Source organism: Lepisosteus platostomus, chromosome 1, assembly GCF_059453375.1.
Source record: "Lepisosteus platostomus isolate fLepPlt1 chromosome 1, fLepPlt1.hap1, whole genome shotgun sequence".
NCBI lineage: Eukaryota > Metazoa > Chordata > Actinopteri > Semionotiformes > Lepisosteidae > Lepisosteus > Lepisosteus platostomus.
This window is the reverse complement of record NC_142611.1, coordinates 68,345,389-68,371,193: the sequence shown is the minus strand read 5'-3', so window position 1 is coordinate 68,371,193 and position 25,805 is coordinate 68,345,389. Positions and strand designations below refer to the sequence as shown.

The 25,805-nt window shown below is 45.3% G+C and overlaps 1 protein-coding gene across 1 annotated transcript; it reads right to left on the bottom strand.

Annotated features, from left to right (window-relative positions):
- Positions 1-25,170, bottom strand: cs (citrate synthase). The gene is made up of 11 exons (XM_088634365.1): positions 24,988-25,170; positions 16,758-16,805; positions 15,940-16,047; positions 13,669-13,734; positions 12,060-12,191; positions 11,402-11,590; positions 9,475-9,674; positions 5,671-5,800; positions 4,317-4,418; positions 3,276-3,485; positions 1-3,044 (listed from the first exon to the last, which is right to left on the bottom strand). Exons 1-11 carry the CDS (start codon positions 25,036-25,038, stop codon positions 2,874-2,876), a joined length of 1,407 nt encoding a protein of 468 aa, XP_088490491.1. The 5' UTR covers positions 25,039-25,170; the 3' UTR covers positions 1-2,873.
- Positions 25,171-25,805: the final 635 nt, after the last annotated feature.

Here is a 25,805-nt window from a genome sequence, read left to right as displayed (position 1 = left end):
TTTGTTAATAAAAACATTTATTTGTTTTTCCTTTTGTCCCTTTTCCCCCCCTACCCCACCCTTCCGAAGTTCGTTTTTCCTTCCTGTTAATTGAACGGTTTGTTTTGGTAATTCCTATTCAGAATAACCTGAGGTGTGAGGGGCCGACACACGTGGAGAGAAACGGGACATTCACTCACACAACACACCACTCGGAGCACAGCCTCTCCACGCAGCTTTACAGAAACAACCGGAAAAAACAGGGATTCAGACAACAGGGGATTAAAACAAAAAAAAATCAAGCAAAATTAAAACACAGAGGAGGAAGAGAAGCCAGAGTGCTCGGGAGGAAGGAGTGCATGTGATCTGTCAACCAGAGACAGGTGATAAACCCCGCACCCGGCTTCCCTCCCCAGACTTGTGAACAATCTTACACCGGAGCGGAAGTGCTGTGCCCAGGGCGGGGAAGAGCAGTTCCCTACCAGGATACAACCGGCTGCACAGATGTACGCCAGCCCGCCATCCGTCCTGTGGCTCTCTATGGGAGAGAAAGGTCACGGGACGCCAATGTACTGCCGTGCAGAAGAACGTGGGACGGAGAACAAAGAGCGGACAAAAGCGCACACCTTCACATTTCCGGGGAAAGAGGGGAAAAAAAGCTCGATTGAAAGGTGTTTTATGCAAGCTGGAACAAAAATAAATCTCTTCACAGATTCAAAGAAAAGATGAGAATCCAAGCCCCGTGGCATACACTACCATTAACTACTGTACAATAAAAAATAAAGAATACCGACACCCTTGAAATAAAGGTGGGACTCGAACGTTACCAGTCCCCAAAAAAGGCTTTCACCTTTATGAAAATCTAGCATTGCTAACTGGATTCCTCAAGACCGGCAATCCCCAATTTACTGATAAGGCTTCAGTAGAGGTTAACCAAACCAAACAGCTGATTAAAACTAACAGGTAACGATCAGTAACAATTTAATGAATTAATGAACAAATTCCTACCAGATAACTTAATAAAAGAAGCCTATGATTTAATACATATATGGCTTAATAGCACTTAAATATCACTAAACCAATTAAGTTCATTTCCAAATCATGTCATGGCCTAATGCCAAGGGTCTATTTAGAAGTAGCACCGGCCTAAAAAAAACACCAGCACATTAAATGTCAAGTGCTTAAGGGTTTTTAAATAAGATTTTAAATAAGTTACTATGGGAAAAAAAACACTCATGCATAAGATTGTTCACAAGTATAAAAAAAAAATTAAACCCCCTGCCCCCAATAGCTCAGTAACGCAAAATGCACCTCAGGGCATTTTCAGCTCCTCACCCCAAGATAAACATAACTTATTTCTCCTACAGCCCTCTTCAAATTAACCGAGGTACACAAGATATGAAATATAATACAATATCCTTCAGGTTATTCTGACCAGGCAAGACAAGGAAAACACCAGCAGTGAAGGAGAGGGAGACATGAAGATTTCACAGACGGCTTAGTGGAGTTTGGATAGTGATCAGTTTTAAAGGGACAGTTGCCTCGAAACAGACCTGTTTCACAGATGAAGAACCTGGAGGCCTGACTGCACTCTGTAATGCTGACTAGAAGGACTACTCTTTACTTTGCATACTGGAGTGTTCTATGGCCAAGGGAAGACATTGACATTCCATTCCATTCTTCTGCCGGCGCTCCACTGAGCGCAGTGCCACAGCCCGTGGCGTTTCCCATCATTACGGACTGGCCAGAACCGAGTCCAGGCTACCAGATTGCCCGCATCCTGGATTAGGGGAATCTACTTGGGAGGTCTCCCTCCTCGAAGCCAAGGCAGATCTGAGACGGCTTGGAGCTGCCGCATGAGAAGACCAGGCCAGTTTGTTTGGTTTTGCGTTTCTTTCCTCCTTCACCACAGCTTTGAAAAAAAGATATGGATATAAATCATGTCTTCATGATTAAGGGAAATGCTGAGAAAGAGGAGCAGCCCCAGTGGCAGGGGGTCGAAATCAAGCTGTGCCTCCTTCCCCTCCCCCCATAACAGGTACTGTGCAGCACAGGCAGATGCTCACTCAAGGCAACGAGACATAACAAAACACCACGCGGTCTTCGAAGGTGATGGAGGAAAGATAAAGGAGATAAATGGCTGTACAAACCAGCAAGATCACCACTTCTGATCTGATCTCGGAAACTACAAAAAAAACTGTAGTTTCTGAACGGTTCTATTCTTGCTCTAATGGAGTGCTTTGGCTTCAAGGGAAAGACCTCCTCCTACACTCTGCACACTCCGGACCTCCTCCCCAGTGCAACAGAAAGAAAGGCAGGGGGATCTGCAACCATCATGGCCTTCCGATCCATTCCACACCGTCGCTGGCCTCTGAAGAGCCTGCCTCCGTCGCGCAGTCAGTCGGGTCAGTTAAATAAGCTCGCGGAGCACGCTGCTTTTCCAGGGCTCGGCGATCGGGATGGAATGAGCTCCGGAAGCCACGGTCTGGAGCGCACCGAAGAGACGGACCCGTTCCATCGCAACTCGGCCGAGGCGGGCAAGGCTGCTTGAAACTCTGCATGTGGTCAATGTTAAAGCGGATCACATTTTAAAATGAAATTGTCAGTTTCACAACAGGATGATAGAGGCCGGTGGGGGGGGTGGGGTGGGGAGTCTATTATACAAGGGGTTGGTGTATTTGTATGGGGGGCGGGGGGGGGACTCTGCATACAAGCAGACAGAATCCCCCTCCCTTTGAAACGGACGAATTTACGGCTCAAGACAAAAAAAAATAAGACTGGGATACTGATCGTTTTGGAATACCTAAGCGGTCTACGGAAGGCCCTTCTTTTACTTGTTTTAAAAGCGTACTGTCTCTTTAATCCCCGGGGTGTCTCTCCTTGGGTCATCCTGGTTACCCAGATTTGGAGCCCACCAGTGACATCAGACCGTCAGTGCTCATGCTCTTGGGGCGCTCCAGGGGGAACCCCAGTGCCCTGCTCCAGATCAGCTGGGCGAGGACCCCAAGGGCACGGGACACCCCAAAAAGCACAGTGTAGTAATTCATCTCTGTCATCCCATAGTACTGCAAGAGAAAGACATTAAAAAAAATACTTTCAACACACCAGTTTCTCCAACAATGTTCAATCACAGCCTAGAGATGTTCACTTTACTTTCTGAAGTACCTTTAAACCAGTAAAGGAACCTGTCACCTGTATTTCAGACCCTTCATTACTGTCCCCATTGAGAGCACAACATTTTTACGGCCTGTGAAGGCAGCACCCTGAGCCCCAGAACCCCCGTCCCCCACACTGACCTGCAGCAGTACCCCGCTGTGGGCGTCCACGTTGGGCCAGGGGTTCTTGGCCTTGCCCTGCTCCAGTAGGACGTTGGGCACGATCTTGTAGAGCTGGGCCACCAGTTTGAACATGGGGTCACTGGGGAGGTGCTTCAGGGCGAACTCGCGCTGGCAGGTGTAGCGGGGGTCCGTCTTCCTCAGGACAGCGTGGCCGTATCCCGGGACAACCTGGGCGTCAGAGTGAGGGAGGGGGGAATCGGAACACAGGCTTGTTATTTCAGTCTGCAGGACCTGCTTCCTTCCCCTTGTGAGCTCTCGCGTAACTCAGCGCAAGCACAGATGAGCAGCACCTGTATGATCAGCAGAGCTGCCTGTGTGAGATTGTGCTCTACCCTGAAGAAAGAAAAAAATCCTGTAAAAAAAAACCTTTTTGGATACAGTGATGGGGGTCTTACACATACACCTTAACGCCAAACCTCTAACCCCCCCATTATTGCAGTGGGAAAAACCTCAGTCGTTTCTGGTTGGTTGGGTACGCTCATTAACAATCAAATTTAGCTGAGCACTAAGAAAGCTTAGGACACCAACAATGAAGCATCTGTAGCATCTAAAGCTGGGCCCTGCAGGGTCTTGTGGATCCAGTTGGTTAATTAGTAGTAGTTAATGTATTTCCCAGTCTTCCACTCACAGGGGCCAGTGAGGAGAAGGGTTATGCTCCGCACTTTGTTGCGCTGTGGGTTTGAGTCTCCTCTCCAGAAGGAGACAATTTTCCCCAATTGCCCCAGTCCACTCATCCATATAAACGGGGGTATCTCTACAGCTGACCAGTGTCCCAGTCGGGGGTAAATAGTACACTACAGAATAGTGCTATGGAACCCAGTGGACTACTCTAAGTTTTTCAAGAACAGCAAACCACATCCTGCTGGATTCCAAGGTTCACTGCTCAAGCATGCATGGCTCCCCCATTATCTCATTTAAAAAAACCACGGCTGGGACCACGTGCCCAGCGGGCAACTGAACCGCTGGCCCTCTCCATCCACGGCCCCGCCACTCTCTTACCCGGCCAGACTTGAGCGTGTTCCAGATGTAGTCTCTGAGCTTCTCGTCCGACACCTCTCCTCCCAGCTCCTTCTGTAACTGGGTCAGCCACACCAGCACCTCCTGCAGGGCACAGAGGGAAATGCAGGTGGTCATGAAGCCCAGGGCCTCAGTAAATCTAAATTGCCTAAAGCAGGACAAATCTATATCACTCCTAATTGTGCCACTTGTCTGGAAATAGATACAAATAAACCTTAGTATTATTTGTAATGTTTTGCATTTTTGTTAATTTTTAACTAAATACCTCCCTATCAAATGCTTTTCATAGTCACTGCATCTTCATAAGACACCAATTTTGAAAAAACTTACCACCCTCTGTAAGTGTGGGATGTTTTTTAGCGTTAACTATAATTCTTTAAAATATTGCAGCTGTGCGTATGGTACACTATAGAAAATTCTGTCCTGCTGTGAAGAAGACTCGTCAGGATATCTTGTTCAATAACTTGAAGAATAGAAACGACCAATTATACAGTTTCACCTTGAGCATTCGATATATGAATTTTGCAACAACAAATCAAACATTAACTTTCTCAAAGACATTCTCACATAAATGAAAGTTATTCCTTTTGTCACCGCTTCCACTCGTGATCGATTAGCCGTTTTTATCGTGGGACGTCCTCCTCATTTTTAACATCATGTCAGCCAACTGTGTTGCCAGGGCTGGGCTTCCTTTTAGAATTTTTCCCTCTTCCCAGTTTAACTAGCAAAAGGCAAGTTTAAAGGGATGCCACATGGAATATATACCTGCACAAACCAAGCATGTTGGTTTTCCATTCACTTCATTTCTTTTTCTAAGGGAAAAAGAATTTCTCCATTTGCGCTGAGGTTCACTGCTTTGAGCTCATGCGCTTTTTCACCTGGTTGTAATACAATCAGCTGTGATTGCTACATGACAGGGCTAAAACCCATCAGCCCCAGCCTGCCAGAAAATGATTCCAATCCCATTCCAATGATTTCTATGACTTTCAATCTGCCACACCGAACTCCTCTGTCCGACACATTTGTATTTCTAGATCTGTAAAGCACTCCTATCCACTCATTTTCCTTAACGGTCAGAACCGGAACCTGATGGGGCATGGGTGCAGACCCTACTCCAACAGGTTCTGAAACCCTCACGGTTTTAATAATAATAATAATAATAATAATAATAATAATAATAATAATAATAATAGCTTACATTTATATAGCGCTTTTCTGGACACTCCACTCAAAGCGCTTTACAGGCAATGGGGACTCCCCTCCACCACCACGTTTTAAGACGGTATAATAAAAAAATAAAAAGGAAGTCTGCCTCCGCTCCCCGGGAGCAACTGACCTGGTTGGCGAGTCCGTGGAGAGGCCCGGCCAGCCCGTTCATGGCGGCGCTGAAGGAGAGGTAGGGGTCAGAGAGCGCGCTGCCCACCAGGTGGCTGGTATGGGCACTGACGTTCCCACCCTCGTGATCACTGCGCAGACAGAAAGGGAGGGAGGGCCGGACGACAAGGTTACGACAGGTGACAAAGAACACCGATAACCATAAGTGGCTACCCAACCACATAGCCCCCTTTGGACAGTTAGCAGACAACTCATCCAGAGAGCTACTCCGACTCTTTCTTGACAGACGCCAGCTAGTAGAAGAGGATGCCCAGGGTTCCCAGATATCAGACTCCTACAATCCTTGGTGTAAAGATGTTTAAATGCCCTTGCTCAGTTTCCCTGTGCCCGCTGGTTGGTGCTTCCCGGGATTGTGAATAAGTCCAGTGGGCTGACTTTGCCAATGCACAAGAGAGGGACAAGGATGGACATAACACTCCCACTGCCCCACACTGGGAACCATTTCAGATTTCACAAGCTGTAGTGCTCCTGAAAGCAAGGCAATACTATTGACACTGTACCACCATGAAAACCATCATACACAAATTGGAAAAGTGTGGCCTGCACAAGTTATCACGTATGGACTTTTCTTTATTTTGATTAAGCCCTGCACCTGTGCTGCTATATTAAATCGTAAATGTGCTTTTAATAGAGCATAGTAGTTCAGGTGGGTAGCTGCGTCAGCATGCGTAGGCTGCAAAGGAACAAGTAATAGGTTTATTCCATGCTGAAAAAAAGAAGAAAGAGAACACAACGTTTCGGCCGTGGAGCCTTCTTCAGGTGTGAGAGAGACAGGGCAGTAGGCAAAGGTAAAGTAGCGGGAGAACAAAGGTTGAGAGGGAGGAGGAGTGAGAGGCGGGAGCAGGGGACAGAAAGAGAGGCCAATCAAGAGGTGTGAAGTCAGAATGGGTGCAGAGAGGTGTGAAATGAAACTTCCAATGAATGGAGAAAATTTAAAAGAACAGTAATCTGTCGTTAAGGGAAGGGAGAATGTGTGATCCTAGCTGCAGAATAATTTTAGTTTCGGTGGTCTTTCTAATGTATGAGTTCGGAAAACCGTCTTTGAGAACACAGACGGAGAGATTAGAGTGGTCGTGGCCGTCAGAGGTGAAATGAGAAACAATGGGCTTGGAGAGATCTTTAATCCCTTAATGATTATTAATGATCCCTCCATTGGGGCCCTCTTTTCTGATCGCCCTATCATCTCATATCGCCGACCACCTAATCTGCGTAACCTCCTCGTTCACAGCTCCCTTGACCGCCCTCAGCAACCATCCACACCAGGCACCTTCCCTTGCAAAAGAGCTCGCTGTATCACCTGCAAGTACACAGCCACCACCACACTCATTCAAGGCCCCTCAGGACAATTCCGGATCACCCAGACAGCATCTTGTACCTCCAGCAACCTTATTTACTGTATCTCTTGCAGTAAATGCCCAGCCATCTACATTGGGGAAACAGGAAGGAGACTCGGAGACCGCTTCAGAGAACACGTCAGGGCTGTGAAGATTAAAGATCTCTCCAAGCCCATTGTTTCTCATTTCACCTCTGACGGCCACGACCACTCTAATCTCTCCGTCTGTGTTCTCAAAGACGGTTTTCCGAACTCATACATTAGAAAGACCACCGAAACTAAAATTATTCTGCAGCTAGGATCACACATTCTCCCTTCCCTTAACGACAGATTACTGTTCTTTTAAATTTTCTCCATTCATTGGAAGTTTCATTTCACACCTCTCTGCACCCATTCTGACTTCACACCTCTTGATTGGCCTCTCTTTCTGTCCCCTGCTCCCGCCTCTCACTCCTCCTCCCTCTCAACCTTTGTTCTCCCGCTACTTTACCTTTGCCTACTGCCCTGTCTCTCTCACACCTGAAGAAGGCTCCACGGCCGAAACGTTGTGTTCTCTTTCTTCTTTTTTTCAGCATGGAATAAACCTATTACTTGTTCCTTTAATAGAGCATGTTCACTTACTGTGCTCTACAACGTCCACTAGGGGGCAGTCCATACCAATATACACAGAGCTTGAGCGCTGATTTAGAGAACTTCATGGCAAAATAAACTCCCAAATAATCACATTACTGGATTTTGAGTTTTGCTATACAGACAAAAGCAGAAATATACTTAAATTACACAGAATTTAAGTCCATAACTTTCGCTGCTAAATGCATAGCCCATGTCACATTCATTTAAAATCAGTAAATGAATACAAGTGCCTTTGCACTATTATTGATTGGAAATTAATCATTTCTTACACTTATAGAGCATTTTCATGGACACTCCACTCAAAAGTGCTTTACATGTCCACCACCACCAATGCCTCCAGTACGGAGACAAGGTATTTGAAGCAACAATTCAAAAACCGTATTTTAAGAATGGTAAAGGAGCTTTAATGTAGAAAGCACCATCTTGACATTTTTTTTTAGAAGAGTCTTATTCCGAGTATTAAAAACTGGGGAAGTGTCTTGTGTTGCAGAACAAAAACAAGTTGAACACAGTGATCAGGTCTGGTGGCAAAACTACTGATGCGTCCTTGGACTCAATAACACATCTACCAGAGTGACATTAACACCGCACATAAAATCTTTGATGCCTCCTCTCACCCAAAAGCACTCAATTGGTGAATGATGGAAAAAATCATTTACACGTAAGTAATTGATGATCTGTGTTTAGGCTCTTTACAAGCTAATTGTTTAATATTACGGTGTGGGAAGAGTTCTGACTAAGCGGTGATGTTTAATGCTGTTTTATACCATTGCTGTAGTCTTCTCATTTATTGTTATTGTCATCCTGTAAAGCGCTTTGAGAAGCCACCTTTAAAGGCGCTATATAAAATAAAGTTTTTTATTATTATTATTGTCGTATATAAAAATTGTCATTATGTTTATGAGCTCTATCTGTAAGAGACAATAGAGGTTAATTAATTCATCATTCATTTACCTTCCTCGTCCACCAATATTTAAAAGCAGTAAATAAACATGAATTTCTGCAAATGTTATGGTTAGGACTACACATTTCTGCGGTTAGGAGTCCTAGGTATAACTACCCCAGGAAAAAAAAAGTTAGATATTTATAGTTGGAAAGATCTGGCCATAGTTTAAGTAACTACTGCGTTTTTAAGGCTTTGTATAGATTATATTTCAGTGTGCAAAGTCATGTGAATCAACCAAATGCACTGCCTGTAACTGCAGCTGCAGCTTCCACTGTATCTGCAGCTCGAGATGATTGACAGCTGCCCAGTGGGTCCTTTTGGCATTTTTTTGTAAGCTTTACCTTTGAACAACCAAGTATTTCTTACTTGGAAACATGGATTCAATTTATCTCCCTACAGGGACCTGATTCTAGTTTATGAGAAAGTATACAGTGATATCTATGTGTAGACCTTTTTGTTTGTTGTGTTTCTTATCAGACAATTGTATGGCCCCCCCCATACCTGCTGGCATAGTGTAGTTAATTTTATATATATGAAATGTAGAAATGTAAGATGAAGGAAAATGTTTATTCTGCTGCTTTGGTTATGTTGTTTGTAAACCCTTTCTTTACTAAATACGTTTTAAAAAAAGTATTTCTGATGAATGAATCGAGAAATCACACCCCCCTACCCCGATCCCAACACCTCTCTCTTCGCCTGGCATACCAATGTTATAAATGCCGAAGTGCTGGGTGGTTTCTGACCATGTGCCCCGAAAGGTGACCATCCCCTGGTAATGTCTGCTCTGACCGCACTCCCCTTGCGGGGCGCCCAGCGACGCCGAGGCGGCTGACCTGTGGATGGTGAGGTACAGTCTCATGAGCTCGGTGAACTGCTGGTCGCTGTAGCCCAGCATGTTGGTGAAGTTGTGGGACCAGTCCAGGCTGGAGTCGATGGCACCGATGCTGCTGCCCTCCCGGTACAGGTTGCGGTAGATCTTGGCTGCCACGCAGGGCAGCTTGGCGATCAGATCCATGGAGTCCTCGTAGATGAACTGCATGAGGCAGAGAAAGAGTGAGAGAGGAGTCAGCATGGACCATCACAGACACCACTGACCACAGCAATGACCTAGAGACCTGTGACAAACTGAACACGGGAAGATTCTTTTAATTTAAGCTTTTACCTGGTGTGAAGAGAGGCACAATCAAAAGAATAAAAGCCACAATGAGGTATGGGATAGGGGGCGATGGTGACAATTCTGTTTGTAGTTTATCCTCAAGTTAAAGCCCAGCCATGCACCACTCATGTCTTCTCACTTACAAATGAATATTCAACTGCCCACTCCAGTATGAACAGAGACGCCTATATCCCGTTACAAATGCGTCAGCTAAATTACACAGCACACATCCCTAATATGACCACTGCAATGAGAGAAAATGACAGCATAATAGTAGGCGATGTGTTAAGCAGTTCCTGTTAAAACCTGACTTCCCCTTGACTTCAAAGGCATGGGGTTCAGCAAAAATAATGATGTATTGTGGCCAACTTCATGCCACAAACACTTCTCCCTGCCTGAAACCAACACTCTATACACTGTAATACAGTGATCACACAGCTATGTAAAGTAACAACACTTTTCTTATGAACTGGAATCTCCTGAATTATTTGGCAAGATTTTAAATACATTTTAGAGCTGTAATAACCACAAAGGAAAAACCAACAGGGACCCATTTGCAGCTTAATGAGATTTTCGTGTCTTCTATATTGAGTTAAAGGCTTTACATGTCATACAGGCAAGAAAACAGAACCTAAAATGTAAAACAGCCAGCTCATCAACAGCAACAAAGACCACAGCTTCAAACCTGATGGGAAAGTACTGCTCACAGTTTCACTTTGGCATCAACAAGTCTGAGCTGCCTACTGATAAAGTACTATGGTCAGAAATCACTTCCCTTCTGCTGAAACAGCACCTTGTCATCACAGCAGGAGACCTTCCTCTCATGCCTTATCTTTATGACATGAGTGATAAGCAGACCCAAAACATGACCTCTCATGCCCTGTAAGGCAAGTCTACAGCAGGCCAAGTGCAGGATGGGAAATCTGGAGAACTGTACGGCTGCCCATGATGGGGAGCTAACCTAACGCCTCACTGACCTAACCTTTACCGCCATCTCAGTTAATTTACAGGGTCTGTTCTCATAGCACCCTAGCTTTAACTTATGGCTAATCCAACCAGACTCTGGTTAACCTTTTCCAGGTTAACATTAACGTGTTAAAGAAGGTGTTTCATTTAACCAATAAATCTTGCTGGACAGTTGCTAATGTTTCCAAAGATTCCCGAAAACATGGGAAGAGTCATTTTTGCCAACTCTGTTGGCAGGAAACACCAACACTTTAAAGAGACATCGAGGCCAGGTCATATGTACAATTCATAGCCATGGCTAGCAGACATTTGAGTGTTGTGCTCGCAGCACCATTTCATATTCTGACGAAAGGCATAGCCCTTGTGCCTCTATATTAAAAGCTGCCGACTCTGATAAAACATGGCCGCTAAAAGAAGCACAGATGATTGCTTGAAGTCGGACATTTCCTTCATAATAAGACACCTGTACAGCCATGATCCTGAGATCTCCGATCCTTGAGGACACCTGGTAATGCGAGTATCGCCAGGGAAAAGAACACCCAGTTGGCTAACGCTGCGAGCCACAGCTTGAGAGGACTTCGGCACAAGGTCATGTGAAACCCTCCCCGATGAGGTGAAAGCGCCCAGCCCCGCCTCACCTCCCAGTACTTGGCCTTGTTGACTCCTTCAGAGTAGGCCCTGGCGAAGCTGCTTTCGCTGTTGAGTGCGGTGATGGCAGCACTGAACTGAGACATGGGGTGCAGGTTGGTGGGGAAGTTGTCCAGCATGGTGACCACATGGGAAGGCAGGGCAGCTCTCTTCGCCCACTCTTTTGACACCCAGCTCACCTGCAAAAGCAACGCGTGTCCAGTGAAGCAGTATTACTACAAATCCCTCACAGTAACTGGCTTGACTATGTCAATAGCAATAAGATGCTGAAATGCTCAAAAGGCCTCAAATCCTGTTGATCACAAGAACCGGATGTGTGAGGGGACTGAATTGTGTACAGCAGGATTATTTGCCTTGAGCTGCTTTGGGAATAAAAGAACCCCAACACACCCGCAGTCTGCACTTTCTACAGAGTGATCCAACAAAAAAAACTGTGGATCCTTGGGTCCAAAACATCTGGTTTTATTACAGCCCGCCTTGTGCCCTGTCCTCCTGATACGGGCTCTGCTGTTGTGACCCCTTTTGATAAGGGGTGGACGATTTTGTTATAGACCTCCCCACCCAAAGCAATGAGAAAATCTGTCCAGGTTCAGGACAGCAGACCCCCGCTCTGTGTCGTGCAGCCGCAGAGCAAAACTGCTCTCTCACCTGCTCCTGCGTGGGCACCTGTCCGGTAACCAGCAGCCAGAACAGTCCCTCGGGCAGAGGCTCGTCTCCCCCTGGAGCTTTGGGAAGCAGCTCCTGGCACTCCGGGATGCTGTAGCCACGGAAACGGATTCCCTAGCGACAAGAGAGTGAACAAAGAAAGAGTTGAAATGTGTTAAGTTGACCGTTTACAATATTTCTATCTGAAGCATTTATACTCCTCCACTAGAAAAGCCTACTGCATAGTAGGGTCTGCATTTCCACCCAAAACAAAGCTGATTTTGATCCCCAAAACATTTAAATTAAGAGTACAGCAGTACAGGATACCTAATACCTGGTGATTTTCCCCAGGGTGAGTAGTGTAAGCCACAAACGAATATTAGCAAGTTGCTCATCGGAAACAGGCTGTTCAAGGCTAACTCGATATTAAGTTAATGATTCTGGGAAACCTACTTTGACAAGTACCTTGAGTTTATAAGGTCATGTCAGGAAAGGCAATACTGATAGGAGCTCACTGAAAATAGGAGATTAACAGCCTTTAAACAGCCTGAAGAGGAGACTGGTGCTGGGTGAGGGCCTCACTTTTTTCAACAAACAGAGACAAAATCTATGGTGCTTATCAAAAAAAAACTTTAGAAAGTTAAATATGCTCCAGTAAGCAATACTCCAGGCTATTATGGGATCTCCGTGTCAATGACACAAGGTCTTGTGATCATCATCCACTTAGCCTGCAGATTAGGAGCAACATTTCCTTTTGTGTAATAACAGAATATACATCTGCAGCATAAGTGCCTTGTACCCTGATTAGCATCATACCTCTGGCACTATTTACAGAGATGAGTTTCAGTCTTGGTAAGGGAGATGTACAGATCAATTAACACAGAGAAGAGAGGGGAAAAACCATAGTGGTGCCAAGACAACACTGCCAATACCAGACTAATATATTTACAGTCTTAGAAAGCAAATCAACGGATTTAATCTCAATGAGTCACTGAGTAAAAACAGAAAGCAGCATGAGAAAGCCGAGCAAGGCGGACGAGGCACATCCAGCCTTGGCTATCAACAGTGATCAAATGGTTTAACGATGCATCAGTGCAATACCTTGACTCTTGTTTTCTTTAACCACAAATAAAAGCACAGGAATATACTCTGGTGCAATTGATGCCTAATGTGGCTGTACTGTTTAGCCAGGTCTTTGTGGGTTCCTGCTTTATGGCCCAAATGAGTAGCATTTGACCCTCCTGGCCCTAGAGCCACAGCCCAGCTGGCTTTATTGGGAACATACAAATGTAGAAACAGTGCTAACAAAGAAAGCCAATTAACTGAGTTACATCCCCATCAGCTGGAATGAAGATCAGATCCTCCGACTGACAAAGTCCAAGAGCAACCGTCGAGGACCTGCGGAAGGGTAACACACCAGGTCTTGTGCTACCTTCCGGCACACGGAGGTGTGGGAGGGCGCTACGCCCTGCTTTCGCCAGGGCACGTCGTGCAGCCCGCCTGTGTCCAGGTTCCACAGGACCTGTGAGGAGTGTGTGCGCACTGAGGGAACCATGCGGCTTGTGGAGGACTGATCCTGAGCACAACATGCATGCCTCATGGGGCCACTCACCTCCTCTGGGTCCAGTACCGAAGTCTCATACACCAGCCCCTTCATGCCCCTCATTCCTCCATACACCTGAGGGAGAACAGAGAATGGAACAGTCAAGCCCACGAGCCACTTCAAACCCCTGAGCCGGTCTATTACACAGTCTGGCTCCCAGATGAACACGGATAACCTTCCCTGTGTCTCAACCTCCTCCTGCCAACATAACAACCTGAGTTATTACTGCAATCAAGATTAATGAATTACTATGTAGTTATTACTGGGATGATGTTTTTTAGTTGCCTACTGGATTAATACACTTTAATTTAAAAAAAGCTAAAGTCCATCCAGAAACAAAGCATCAAACTGCACAGACCAGAGGTCAAAGTCCAAGAAAGTGAAATGTACTCTCCACAAAATTGGGTTTGCAGTATTCCAGAATGAAGGCTTTGCTTGATGGAGACAGAGGCCGTTCTGCCATCTTGTTCAAGGCATGAAACAACCTTTTTAAAATAAATGAGATACTCGCAGGCTGCAAGAAGTGCATACAGGCTGGCTTTCACAATCCTGCTGGGCTCTGGGCGTATTTAGAATTTTAGGTTTATGTGCTGTAAATTGTGGATCTGTAAAACAGGACAGATGCAGCAACAAAACTAAATCAAACTCTTAAATAGGAGAATTATACTTCATGTCCCCGGCTCTGGGAGAGCTGGTCAAGAATATCTAATTACACAAACTGCCTTAACTATTCAGATTCCGTTTTAATGAGGGGAGTCAGACACTAATCAAGTTCAATATGCTTTTAACCAGGAATTAAGTCCCTTCTTTCACTTTCAATCAACACAGTGCTACTCTGAAAAAAAGCTGGATAATTTAATATTCCACTGGTGCTGGCAGGAACATGGTATGGGACTATAAATAGCACTGCTTTAACTATTGTACACCTACAGTACCATAAACCTCAGGACTGAGGAATTATTTCTACTATAAATTGAGAATTACTTTGCAACATATTTAAGGTGAAAATGTAGCTCAAAACATGCATTTTAACTAAACCTGTTAAATGTGCACCACAAACTAAAGATCTGTCACCCTACTGAAAGAAGGTGGGATTCTCCAATGTTCCTGTAGTGTATCCGTAGTACAATGCATAAGCTTATGCATCAGACCCTGCACGGCACAAGGCAGTATCAGTGCTGCTAATCGTCGTAACAAGGTTGTATTTCAAAATCAGAGTACACCGATACAAGGCGGTGCTGCGGTGGCTCTGTGGCTAAGGATCTGCGCCTGTGGCTGGAAGGTTGCCAGTTTAAATCCCGCGGCCGGCAGAGGAATCCTACTCCATTGGGCCCTTGAGCAAGGACTTAACCTCACCTGCTCCAGGGTGCTGTATAAATGGCTGACCCTGCGCTCTGACCCCAAGCTTCTCTCCCTGTCTGTGTGTCTGTGTGTCTCACGGAGAGCAAGCTGGGGTATGCGAAAAGAAATTCCTAATACAAGAAATTATATATGGCCAATAAAGTGATCTCTTAGATTTTGCTTACTAGAAAAACAGAAACAGGGAACGGGTATGAATCATGTCCTGTCTATTGTTTAGTCAGTTATTCCAGGTAATCAATGAACTGAAAACGACGATGTAGATTAAGAACAGTTTCACATTGCTGAGTTGAATAACATTTGGAAACGCATGTGGGCGAAGAATTCCTTTCCTCTCTCACCACGGCAATCCGGTGGCTTTCAATGTCTCTCCACACAACACTGCTTAACAGGCGGTTCTGGACCGTGTGGAAGTGACAGAACCATCGTTTCACAAGGTAAAGCGGCAGATTGCCACCCCCCCCGTCCGCCCCTCTCCCGCGTTAATGATCCACTGGGACACCGGGGTGTCAGCGGCTGACAGAGATGTGTGGGCGGCAGTGCGCGAGTCAGTCTGAACTGAGCGGACCCGGCCCCTGTGACTCAGCTAAACCTCAGCGCTCCCATCAGCTGACAGCTCAATGCTAAAGTGCATCATGATGCCTCCAACGCTGCGAAGGAGACAGAGGAAACTGAAAGCTGCCTCACGTTGTTGTCTGGGCACACCCTCGTCACGCATAGTCTTTCAAAAGGTTTGGCCAAGAAGCATTAGTCACTAAAAGCAATGGGTTTTTTTTTTTAAGTTAGTAAACAAAACACAGCAGGACTAATGACAACTAGCCACAGCTAGTGAATTTCAGCGAGAGAAGGCTGCCCACAACACAAGCAGAGACTAGTTTTGCTCAGCCTCTGTGCCACACAGAGCTGGAGTGCTCTGCTTACCATGTCCACTGTGATTTGTCCGATAACAGTTTTGCCATGCTGCTGTTTAAAGTTCTTGATCCGGGTCTGTTCTTTGGGGATAAGGTCTGCCAGGACATCCTTCAGGCTCTAAGGGACACAAAAATGGGTTAACTTTGATCACCAAAGATTTCACAGGGAAAACTTATAGTCCACATAGATCCACAGTCCACAGAACTATTACAAAGACTCCCAGAGGAGGCACCCTCAACCGTACCCACGGTATATTAAACTCTCTCTCGCTGTCAGACCCTGGTCGAGCCAGTGCTTTAATTGCCTTACTGATCATGTATTGGATTATTGACCACACTGCTGAAAGTCACTTCCCGATTTCAAGACTTAAAAATTCAATGGTGCAAACTACCTAGAGACCCCCAGCTTTCGTCTAATCTAGGCAAATGCATAGAGGAGTTTTTTTGTATAATATATAAAATCGATAGTGACCAACTTCTCTCCATCTAAATCCTAATATACTGGAAGTAGCAAACTTTTCCATGAATGTACTACATTTATTTTTTTTCCCTTTAATAAATAATAAAACTAAATAATTAAACTAACTGATATAAAAACGTATGTATCCCTACTTTTAAAACTTTGTTCTTTGTGTAAGTATGGACAGGAAACGGGACCGGTGGAAGAGCGTCCTTCAAGGAACACCAGTACGAGATCGACCCATCGGCTGCTAACGCACAAATGAGCGAGAGGGTGGCCGAACCACCCCGAAATCTCGCGATCTGCCCTGGGGGATGGCTCCGTCAACCGGACAGGCGAGCAGCAAGTGTGCGGACTGAATTACTTACCGCCGACGAACTGGCGTGTCTAGCTGCGACAAGGACGCAAGCAGCGTTCTGAAAAACAAGAAGAGGGGAAAAATAAAACTAAAACCTGCAAACGTCACCGGACATTCACCAGCCACAGGACCGGCATCATCATGGCCACAGCACACTGAGGACTTAGACAGCAACAGGGTGAAGAGCTGGAGCTCAGGGAATAAGCAAAGCTGGCAACCAGGAAAACCATCAGCCCCCTCCGAGATGGATCAGGCCCCTATCCAGCCAAGAGCTAACCACAGGGGTCAGTTCTACCAACTCGGACACAAAGGGAGAAACAGGGAACAGGGGCGCTGAGAGACACGGGGAAGAAGGCTGAAAGATAAAGAGGCCAGAGATGGCAGACAGCTCAGCAAACTTGCATGACACGCCGAGGGCTTTAGCCCCCCGCCCCCACCCCAGCTCCCAGCAACGCAAGAGATCCCACTGGGACCGACTCTGAAAAGCAGAGGTACGCAGACGCTGGTTATTTTTAACGCTGGCATCACGTAGCAAGTTTGAGATTCCTCTGATCAAGTTACTATAAAAGCAGGGATGCTTCAGAGAAGATATACACCGCAGTATAGTTTAAAGGTGTAAACAAGGACAATGTTTTTGAATACGTCGAAGACAAACTAATTAGAAGGCAGCATTCAGGGCTCTGAGAGGGCTCGTTTTGTAACTGGATGGTTGTGGATTGAGAACATGAATGTAACACAACGAAATTCGTTTCACAGCGGTGAGATGTGAAGCTGCAGTGGTTCATGTCTCCGGTCCTGGGTTTCATTGTGGCTGAGACAACAGTCCGGGTGGCTTTTTCATGTTGTTCCCAGCATTGCATGTGCTTTTACCAGGCAGTTGGCTTTCCTCAGATCTCCCAGAAAAGGGGCAGATGAAGCGGTGCAAACCTGAGAAGACCACTACCTAATACGGGATAAATGGATTCGGCAAAAGATTCATTTGATGCAGATGTTATAAGCTGCATCAAGTCCCTCGTTATTACAGGCAGGAACTCACCCCTCTTTGCAAAGGTCTCTGTATCAGCCTCCTTCGGCTGAACGAGCAAGTGCCGATACAGAACGAAACTGCACCAGCAACACCAAGAGCAAGATGACTCATCCCGACATCAGTTCAACAGGTCTCTGCTCAGGATTATCTGGCTGAAAACTGAGAAGCGACTTTACGAACCACACCCCTGACTACAAATAAACCTCACAATAGTACATAAAGCACCATCATGGACGCTTTCACCGAAATCCAAAAGACTTAAGTAAAAAGAACACTAATGCTATGGATCCAACTGCTACTGTTAAGCACAGTTATGTTCACCTGGGATAGTTGGATTTAGAGAACCTTAATGCCACAATGGTTAAAAAAGGTTATGTTCTCCTGTGGGCTTGAACGTCACCCCTGTGACCTCAAACAGGAGAGAATGAGGAAGTGCGGACAGTCTCCTCCACCCTGCCCAACTTCGAGCCACCCGTCTTTGAACACTTCACAGGCAGCACAGCTGTGCATGAGAGCACGGGTGACCAGATTCAGACTTACACCACCCGAGGGAGGGATGACAAGAGGCCAGACAAGATGACGTGAGTTCCAAAGGTCACGCCTCGTTTCAGCAAAGCAATTGTGTATGTATATACTGTGTATGTTTATGTGGAAATTCAGATTTATATGGAATGCGGCAGAAGCTTTCAGGGGACCATTAGGACACCTAGTCACACAGAAAGGGAAGCCTGGGATAGATGCAGAAGAATTGTAAGCTTTAAAACCGTCATCTCTTTGTATTTATGGGTTTCTTAAAACTCAAAGCAAATGCATTTGACCATCAGCTCCTCTGTGGACAACTTATTTTTGGCACAGGTGATGTAAATTGCACTACTTGCTAAAATAAAAGCATTTGACTGAAGCCACCCCACTTCAAACGAACAAAAATTAAAATTAAGAACTGGCACGGTTTAAAGCATGCATGGAGGAGTAAAAAAACAAACAAACTTTTACAATGTAGGTTCTGTGCTTCTGTAGCCTTCTGTGCTTAACCGAAACCTGGCACAAACAAACCGGTGGACTCCTGTTTAACCAATCAGTCCCTCCTGGGTATGGTTTGTTTGACCTTCCAGTCTGTCAGGCAGAGGCGGGGGCATCATTGTCATTTACAACCTTTTTTACAGTCTAAGTCCTATTACTATACCTCCTCCCTCTTCTTTTGAGTGCCTTGTTTTAAATGTTTCTACCCCCCAATCTACTATTATTGCCACAGTTTATAGACCACCCAAACCCAGTGAAGCCTTCTTAGGTGAGTTTGCTGGTTTTCTCTCATTTTTATGCCTTATGTTTAAAAGGATCCTTATTCTAGGGGACATTAGTATACACATCGATTCAAGCTCTTCCAGTCTGGCTGAAGACGTCCTTTCTCTATTGGGATGTTTTGATCTTACTCCGTTTGTTTGTACCACTACACATAAAGGACACACCTTAGATTTAATTATTGCAAATGACTCTTTTGTCTCCCACTGCTCTCCCCTTGAACCAGGCCTCTCTGACCACTTAGCCATTCTTTTCAATCTGGAATTACCCGTTTCTAACACTTCCCCCTCACGCTCTAAACTTCTGCAACTGGCGATCAATTGATCACCCAAGGTTTGCAAATTCTGTTCTGTCCTCCTTATCTTGTTTCTCTTCCTCTGACCCTCTAGAGGACAAAATACAGTTACATGACAGTGCTCTTTTATCTACCCTCGACACCTTTGCTCCTTTAAAAACTCGAACCATCTCCTTCAGCATCCCTCAATAAACTAGTGACACATATGAAACCTACGACATCTATTTTAGATCCCATTCCAACCATTTTATTTCAGTCCTGTTTCTGTTCTCTCTGTCCCATTGTCCTCAATATTATACATGAATCCTTGAGCACTGGCATTGTACCAACGGTCCTCAAAACTGCTGCCATTACCCCCGTGCCAAAAAAGCCTAACACGGCTCTCGACAACCTTAACAATTTTCGCCCCATCTCCAACTCACCCTTTCTTGCAAAAATTCTAGAACATGCTGTCACACTCCAGTTACATAACCACCTCATGACAAACAACCTTTTCAAACCCCTCCAATCTGGCTTCCGTCAACTTCACAGCACAGAAACTGCCCTGGTCAAAGTCACTAACGATCTTCTAATAGCTTCTGATTCTGGTTCTTTCTATACTCATCCTTCTTGATCTCAGTGCTGCTTTTGACACTGTTGACCATGACATCTACTTTCTTGTCTTGAGACTGTGTTTGGACTTTCTGACACTGCTCTCAAATGGTTCAAATCTTACCTCACTGATCGCTGTCACTTTGTCTCTCTTAATGGGTATAGGTCTGAATTTGGTCTTGTTAAGTCTAGTGTTCCTCAGGGCTCAATACTGGGCCCCTTGCTCTTCAGCATTTACATGTTTCCACTTGGTCAGGTTTTAAGATCACATGGCCTCAGCTATCATTTCTATGCTGAGGATACTCAAATATACATCCATACCAAACCTGACACTGATGTGGCTGTCTCTATTCTATCTAATTGCATCTCTGACATAAAAATTTGGATGACTCAAAAATTCCCATCTATATTGTATGGGTGACGGGCCCTTCTCCTGTTATGCCCCCCAAGCTCTGGAACTCTCTGACCAACAATATCAGAGTCACCTTCTCTAAACTCCTTCAAATCCAGACTCAAAACCTTCTTCTTTAGAAAAGCCTTTACTGGTTCCATTCTTTACCCCTCTGCTTTTCTTAGTACCACCATCCACGGTCTCCTCTGTATACTGTAATCGTGTTTTATCTTGTGTATTCTTTTTATTTATTGTTGCCATTCTGTAAAGCGCTTTGAGAAGCCACCTTTAAAGGTGCTATATAAAATAAAGTTTATTATTATTAGGTTCATCCAAGTCAGCGACCCTAGTAGTAACATCCCAGATCAGACCCCCAGGGAGCTAGAAAGAGAAGTATAGTTTTAATGCGCTTTCACAAAGGCACATTTTCAAACACCCATCAGCAAGCTTACTGACCAATAAAGGCATCCAAAACATTCTTGTATGATTTTTGCGTCTTTCAGTCTGCAATTAAATCAAGGATGTCTAATAGTTCAACGAGGTGTGAAGTTTTTGTAGCCATAGAACTGTTAATCCCCACTGCTCTACTCCAGCTATGAAGAGACTGCACACTCATTATATCTTTTGTTCCATCAGGGAAGGACATTCAGTCCAGAAATTCTTGTTAAATTTAACAAAACACAAAAAAGCAGAAGCAGAAGCAGCAATGCAAGAACTGAGAAGATTATAATAAGCATGTTAACTTTTAAAAAGGCACATTGTGAAGGGGCAACCAGAAGATGAGAGTCAGCACACTGACACTGTGCAGAGATGAAAGGAGCTTGTGATGAAGTCAATCTGATCAATTCACCACCCCTCAGGAAGCCAGTAGCCCCATCAACAGATCAGCATGAGAAAAGAAGATCTAGGCGTGCAGGAGGCCTGAGCACGGTGTGCCCTCCACACCTAAAGAGGACGCTCTCCATACGGGTCAGAGTTGAAATGGCAGGCAAACCTGCAAAACTGCAGTCAAGGTAAGCTTTCAAGTTAGAAGATCAACTTTCAGCCCTACGAAAGACAATGCTTTCGGTTGCTGCAGGGAGAAAAGTCACACAATTGACCATTCTGAAGGTTACAGCACAGGTGGCCTTCAACAGCGCACCCAGTGAATACAGTGAACCCACAGGCACTCTGCGGAACAGAAAATGAGGCACAAAGATGCTTTGTGGCAACTTATGTTCCGGAATTTTATCATCTCATGTCACAGAGATGGTTCGTAAGGATACTTTAGAGGGCAAATGTATTGTATATCATTTGCAAAGAAAAAACAGAACTACGCCTCAGTGGGGCAGCAGAAAGTCTGTTTCAGCTGATGACATATGTTTTCGGTCACAAGGACACGGGTTGTTATGTGAACCAGACGTGATCTGTTTTGGCAAGATTCTCCATATGTCAAAAGCAACCACATCATCACCCAATAAACTTAAAACTGGAATGCAGTCCCGCTCACTGACCTGGTATACAGATTTAATTCACAAAACAAAACTGCCTTCGCTTCTGTAAATAAAAGACAGTGGGGAAAATTATTGAGCTCGCGCTGCATGTTCTTTAGTGTCACCCTGGTAATAATAAGCATAAGCCACTGCACAATGGCCTTACCTTTTGCTTCCATCCAGTGTTTGTTCTGGTACGGAACAGGCCCAGCCGTAACAGTGAATTGAGAAGCTCAAGACTCAAGACCGTTCATGCTTCAGACTGGGCCGAAAAAACGGGCACAGGAGTGTATTGGCACTGCAGGGGTTAATGTGCTGCAGTACCATCCTGTCCCATCATGCCAGAAAAGGGGAGCACTGTTTGTTGAGCTGCCCAGAAAAAATACAGCCAACAGCTTTTGATGCGACAAAGCAGATCATGAAAAACTAGACATAGCATACAGTGCACGGGGGAAAAAGACTCTTCCTGATTTTTTGTTACCGGATCTGCGATTACCATTCCTCATATCTGAAAGAATTCATTTAAGACCCACGATCAATACAGCCAAGAGGACAGTGACCAATTGTGAATGGCACTGACCAGAAGGCTCGGATCGCTGCAAGGTCAATCGGTCACCTCAGATTAGTTCTGTGAAGACAGGCAAGCAGTGGAATTCTTCCTGAACCTTGCCAGTACGGGTCACTATAACACTAACCCCTGTGAGACCACGTTAACATATAACCAAGTTAATCCCGGCCTCTCACCATCGCCCAGTGACCTTGAGCAAGCACCACGGGCCTTCAGCTCAAGTCCCAACCAGAAAGAGCATCAACTGGCCTCTTCTGGAGCTGTCCTGACTGCGCCAGTTTTTCTGAAGCCTTGCAATAAACCGCAGTTTCACTGGGGCTAATGGAAAGGCTTACATGGGAAGAGCTCTCTGCGATCTTAAATGCTTATGTGGACTTTTCGCTTTTCCAGTCTGGAATGGGAGTCGCCCTCCAAACACAAAATGGACTGGACCAAACCCTGTTACACACAGCAGCACCACGTCATTCTTCAGAAAACGGTTTTGCGCCGTCGCTTAGATGTCAATCACAATGTCTTGTGTGGGCTGACATTAAAATGACTGCAGATCTTTTATTCCAGGTTTTGTTTTGTATAGACAATTATGGCATTGCTTAAAAAAAGAAATTGATGCCATCGTCAATTTTCTCCTTTGAAATGCAAAAAGTGACCATTAAGGACTTGAGAAGAGTGTATACCCAGGGACGGAAAGCCATGTAGGTGTTTTAAGGACGTACAAAATAAAGTAATTGATTAGGACCCCACAAATCCCATCCATGACCACTAAAGCTGCCCAAAATGTATAGACACCTATAAACCCAGCTAGCATGTGTTTGAGAGGTAGAAGAAACTGCACTACTTAGAGACAATGTATGCAAAGACAGGGAGAACATGCCAACCCCCAGACCCAAGAGCTGCTGTAACTCCCATACTGAGTGCAATCAAGGAATTAAAGATCAGAACTGGGACAAACACCAGAAGCCCTCTCAGCAAGGCTGCAAGCTGGAGAGGCACCAAGACAGAGACATTAGAACCGCAGCCTTTTCTTCAGAACCTGTTTATTAAAAGCAATTCATATTGAGCTGCATTAAAAGCCTTGCTCATAACTTTCTGCACCTGACTGGATTCTTAGGGTTGGTGTAAATAACAGAAATTAAAATACATGAATCTATATAGTCTACATGAATCTAAAGTGATAAAACAGATTTGTCTAGCAGAATCCTAAAGGTTTTTAAAAAAGTCTACAAGTCTGCCCCAAAACCCTTAAGCTGTGGATAAAGGTCAAGACTGGTGCAATGAAAGGCATTTCTCCTGACCTTGACACTCTCTAGAATACTCCTTGGGTAGCCTGCCCAAATGCCACAATGTGGAATTCCACTTGATCTGAATGAACTGGTTATTCTGTGTGAACCAGAGACTACCACTTTAAAAAAATGTACTGTGTAAAGTGTAAAAAAAACATAAATGGACAGAGAGCCACACAGGTATTACTTAAATAGTGTAACCAGATCCTCCCTTTGACAAGTGCTGCTTGTCTTCAGAGATCTGTCAATGATTCGCCACCATGGAGAAGAGCTGCCAAAATCGAACAAGCTCAGCCCCAAGATAAGAAGTTATTGATCTCTCCTCCTTTAGAGCAGGCCACGGTCAGCTGTCAATGGCGAGGTCATACACCACTCGTGACCATCTCAGGCCCGCAAAAGCGCCTGTGGAGAATCCACGTGCACTTCCTAACACAGACGGACTTCCGAGCTGCGAGGGCGTGCGAGTTTGGCCGGCTGGTGGATTTTAAAAATGACTCACGCATGCGGCTGCAAAACGGTTTCAGCTCGGTTTCGGGTGCCACAGGCGAAATATGTGCATTTTCTTTCACAAAAAAGGAGTAAAAAGCGTGACTTCACAGAGGTACATCCTAAAACGCTTTCATTTCCACGCTCCCGTCATGAATGTGACAGATAGGTGCAGACTGAGGTGAAATTAACCGATTGGTAAACGCCAGGTTAACTGAACATAACATGAATATATTGCAAAGCGGATTAAGGTTTTAAACGGTTCTAAGGCTCCGCAAAAGGCATATGCAAAGAATAAGAACAAACTCTTAGGAGAAATGGAGAAGATAGACTCTTCAGCCCAGAGGACCTTTAAAATGAGTGAACCAGCAGCTCGGGCTGCTTATTTAAATTATGATCGGCAGCGTCCGGTTGCAGAACGCGGATTTAAAATCCAAGAACTCTGCCGTTTTATTTTTTTTTTGTCGCGGTGCGGAGATTTCTCAGAGAGAGAGGTCTGTTACTGTCGTCAGAGCTGCAGATCACCCGCTCGGCAGCCGCCGGCTCCTCCGTTACCGAGTATTATTCCGCATTCCCGTGCAGACAGGCCACGAACCCGCTTTTTCACCGCCAAAAAACGGCGAGACGGGCAGCCGGCAGCCAGGAGCCACACCGACGCCTTTAAACCTCGCAGTGAAAACCGGTGCTGTCATGCAGGGCCTACTCGCCCGGCCAGCACAAGTTAAGGCGAGGAACTGATAAGAACGCATTCGCGTTACCAAAAATAAAATTACCACCAACTCTGCAGAAAACGAGGTAGCGAGGACGGTACCCTTTTCTGTTCCTACTTACCTTAGAGTTCAGGAGCCTGGGCGCTAGCCTGCTGACTGTTAGTAAGGACATGGTGCCTTGTGTGTGTAGCGACTATTGTCGGTTTTTTCTTTAATGATTAAGCTGCCGGCACACCGAGGAGCTTGTTGAAGGTGCCCCTCCTGATTCAAGTTCGGTAGTGAAGGTTGAAAGAGGGACTGCTGGCCCCCAAGCACACGCAGCTCGGATTGGCCGAGGGGCCGGACGCGGTCGTGGGGATGAAAACAGATCCGATTCGCTGGCCGAGCGTTCCGAAGGCAGCGATTGGCTGCGGCGCCCGGCAGCCTCCACCGTGATTGGTCTGAAAGAAGAGTGACCTAAGAGAAAACGACGACTCCCCTACGAAGACTGTTCAGGGTAGTCCGTTAGTGTGCCTGTACAAAAAGCCCTTTTACTCTCTTCATCGCGTACTATTAAGATTTGTCTGTTAGGTTTTGTATCTTGTTGGAGCAGTTTTATAACATGTCTTCATGTTGCTGTATGTGGTTGTGAATGAAACAGATTTTCCAAATCAATATTAAAGCCAAGCACAAACATGTTTAGGCACAGGCATCTTAATGTATACCCTCTTTAAGCCCGTTGCCCTCTCTCTCGAACTTGAATAATAATGGACGTGAAGAGCCTGAGATCAAAAGGGTGTCTCTCTGGTCATTTGCAGACCAGATAACCAGTCTCAACTCGCTACTTACACTAAGTTTAGAAAATGCAGGAGGTTGAACTATGGTGTTCAAATAAATGACAGATTTTTAACGGTGTTTACAAGGTATAAAGGATTTTCAAAACATCATTTGTTTCAGGAG

Coding starts and splice junctions, on each gene's coding strand:
- cs (XM_088634365.1), bottom strand. CDS start 25,038: ATGTCCTTACTAACAGTCAGCAGGCTAGCGCCCAGGCTCCTGAACTCT. Junction 9,675..11,401: donor ACAAGGCCAAGTACTGGGAG/GTGAGGCGGGGC, acceptor TGCCTCATGCAG/TTCATCTACGAGGACTCCAT. Junction 4,419..5,670: donor TCCACGGACTCGCCAACCAG/GTCAGTTGCTCC, acceptor TGTGCCCTGCAG/GAGGTGCTGGTGTGGCTGAC.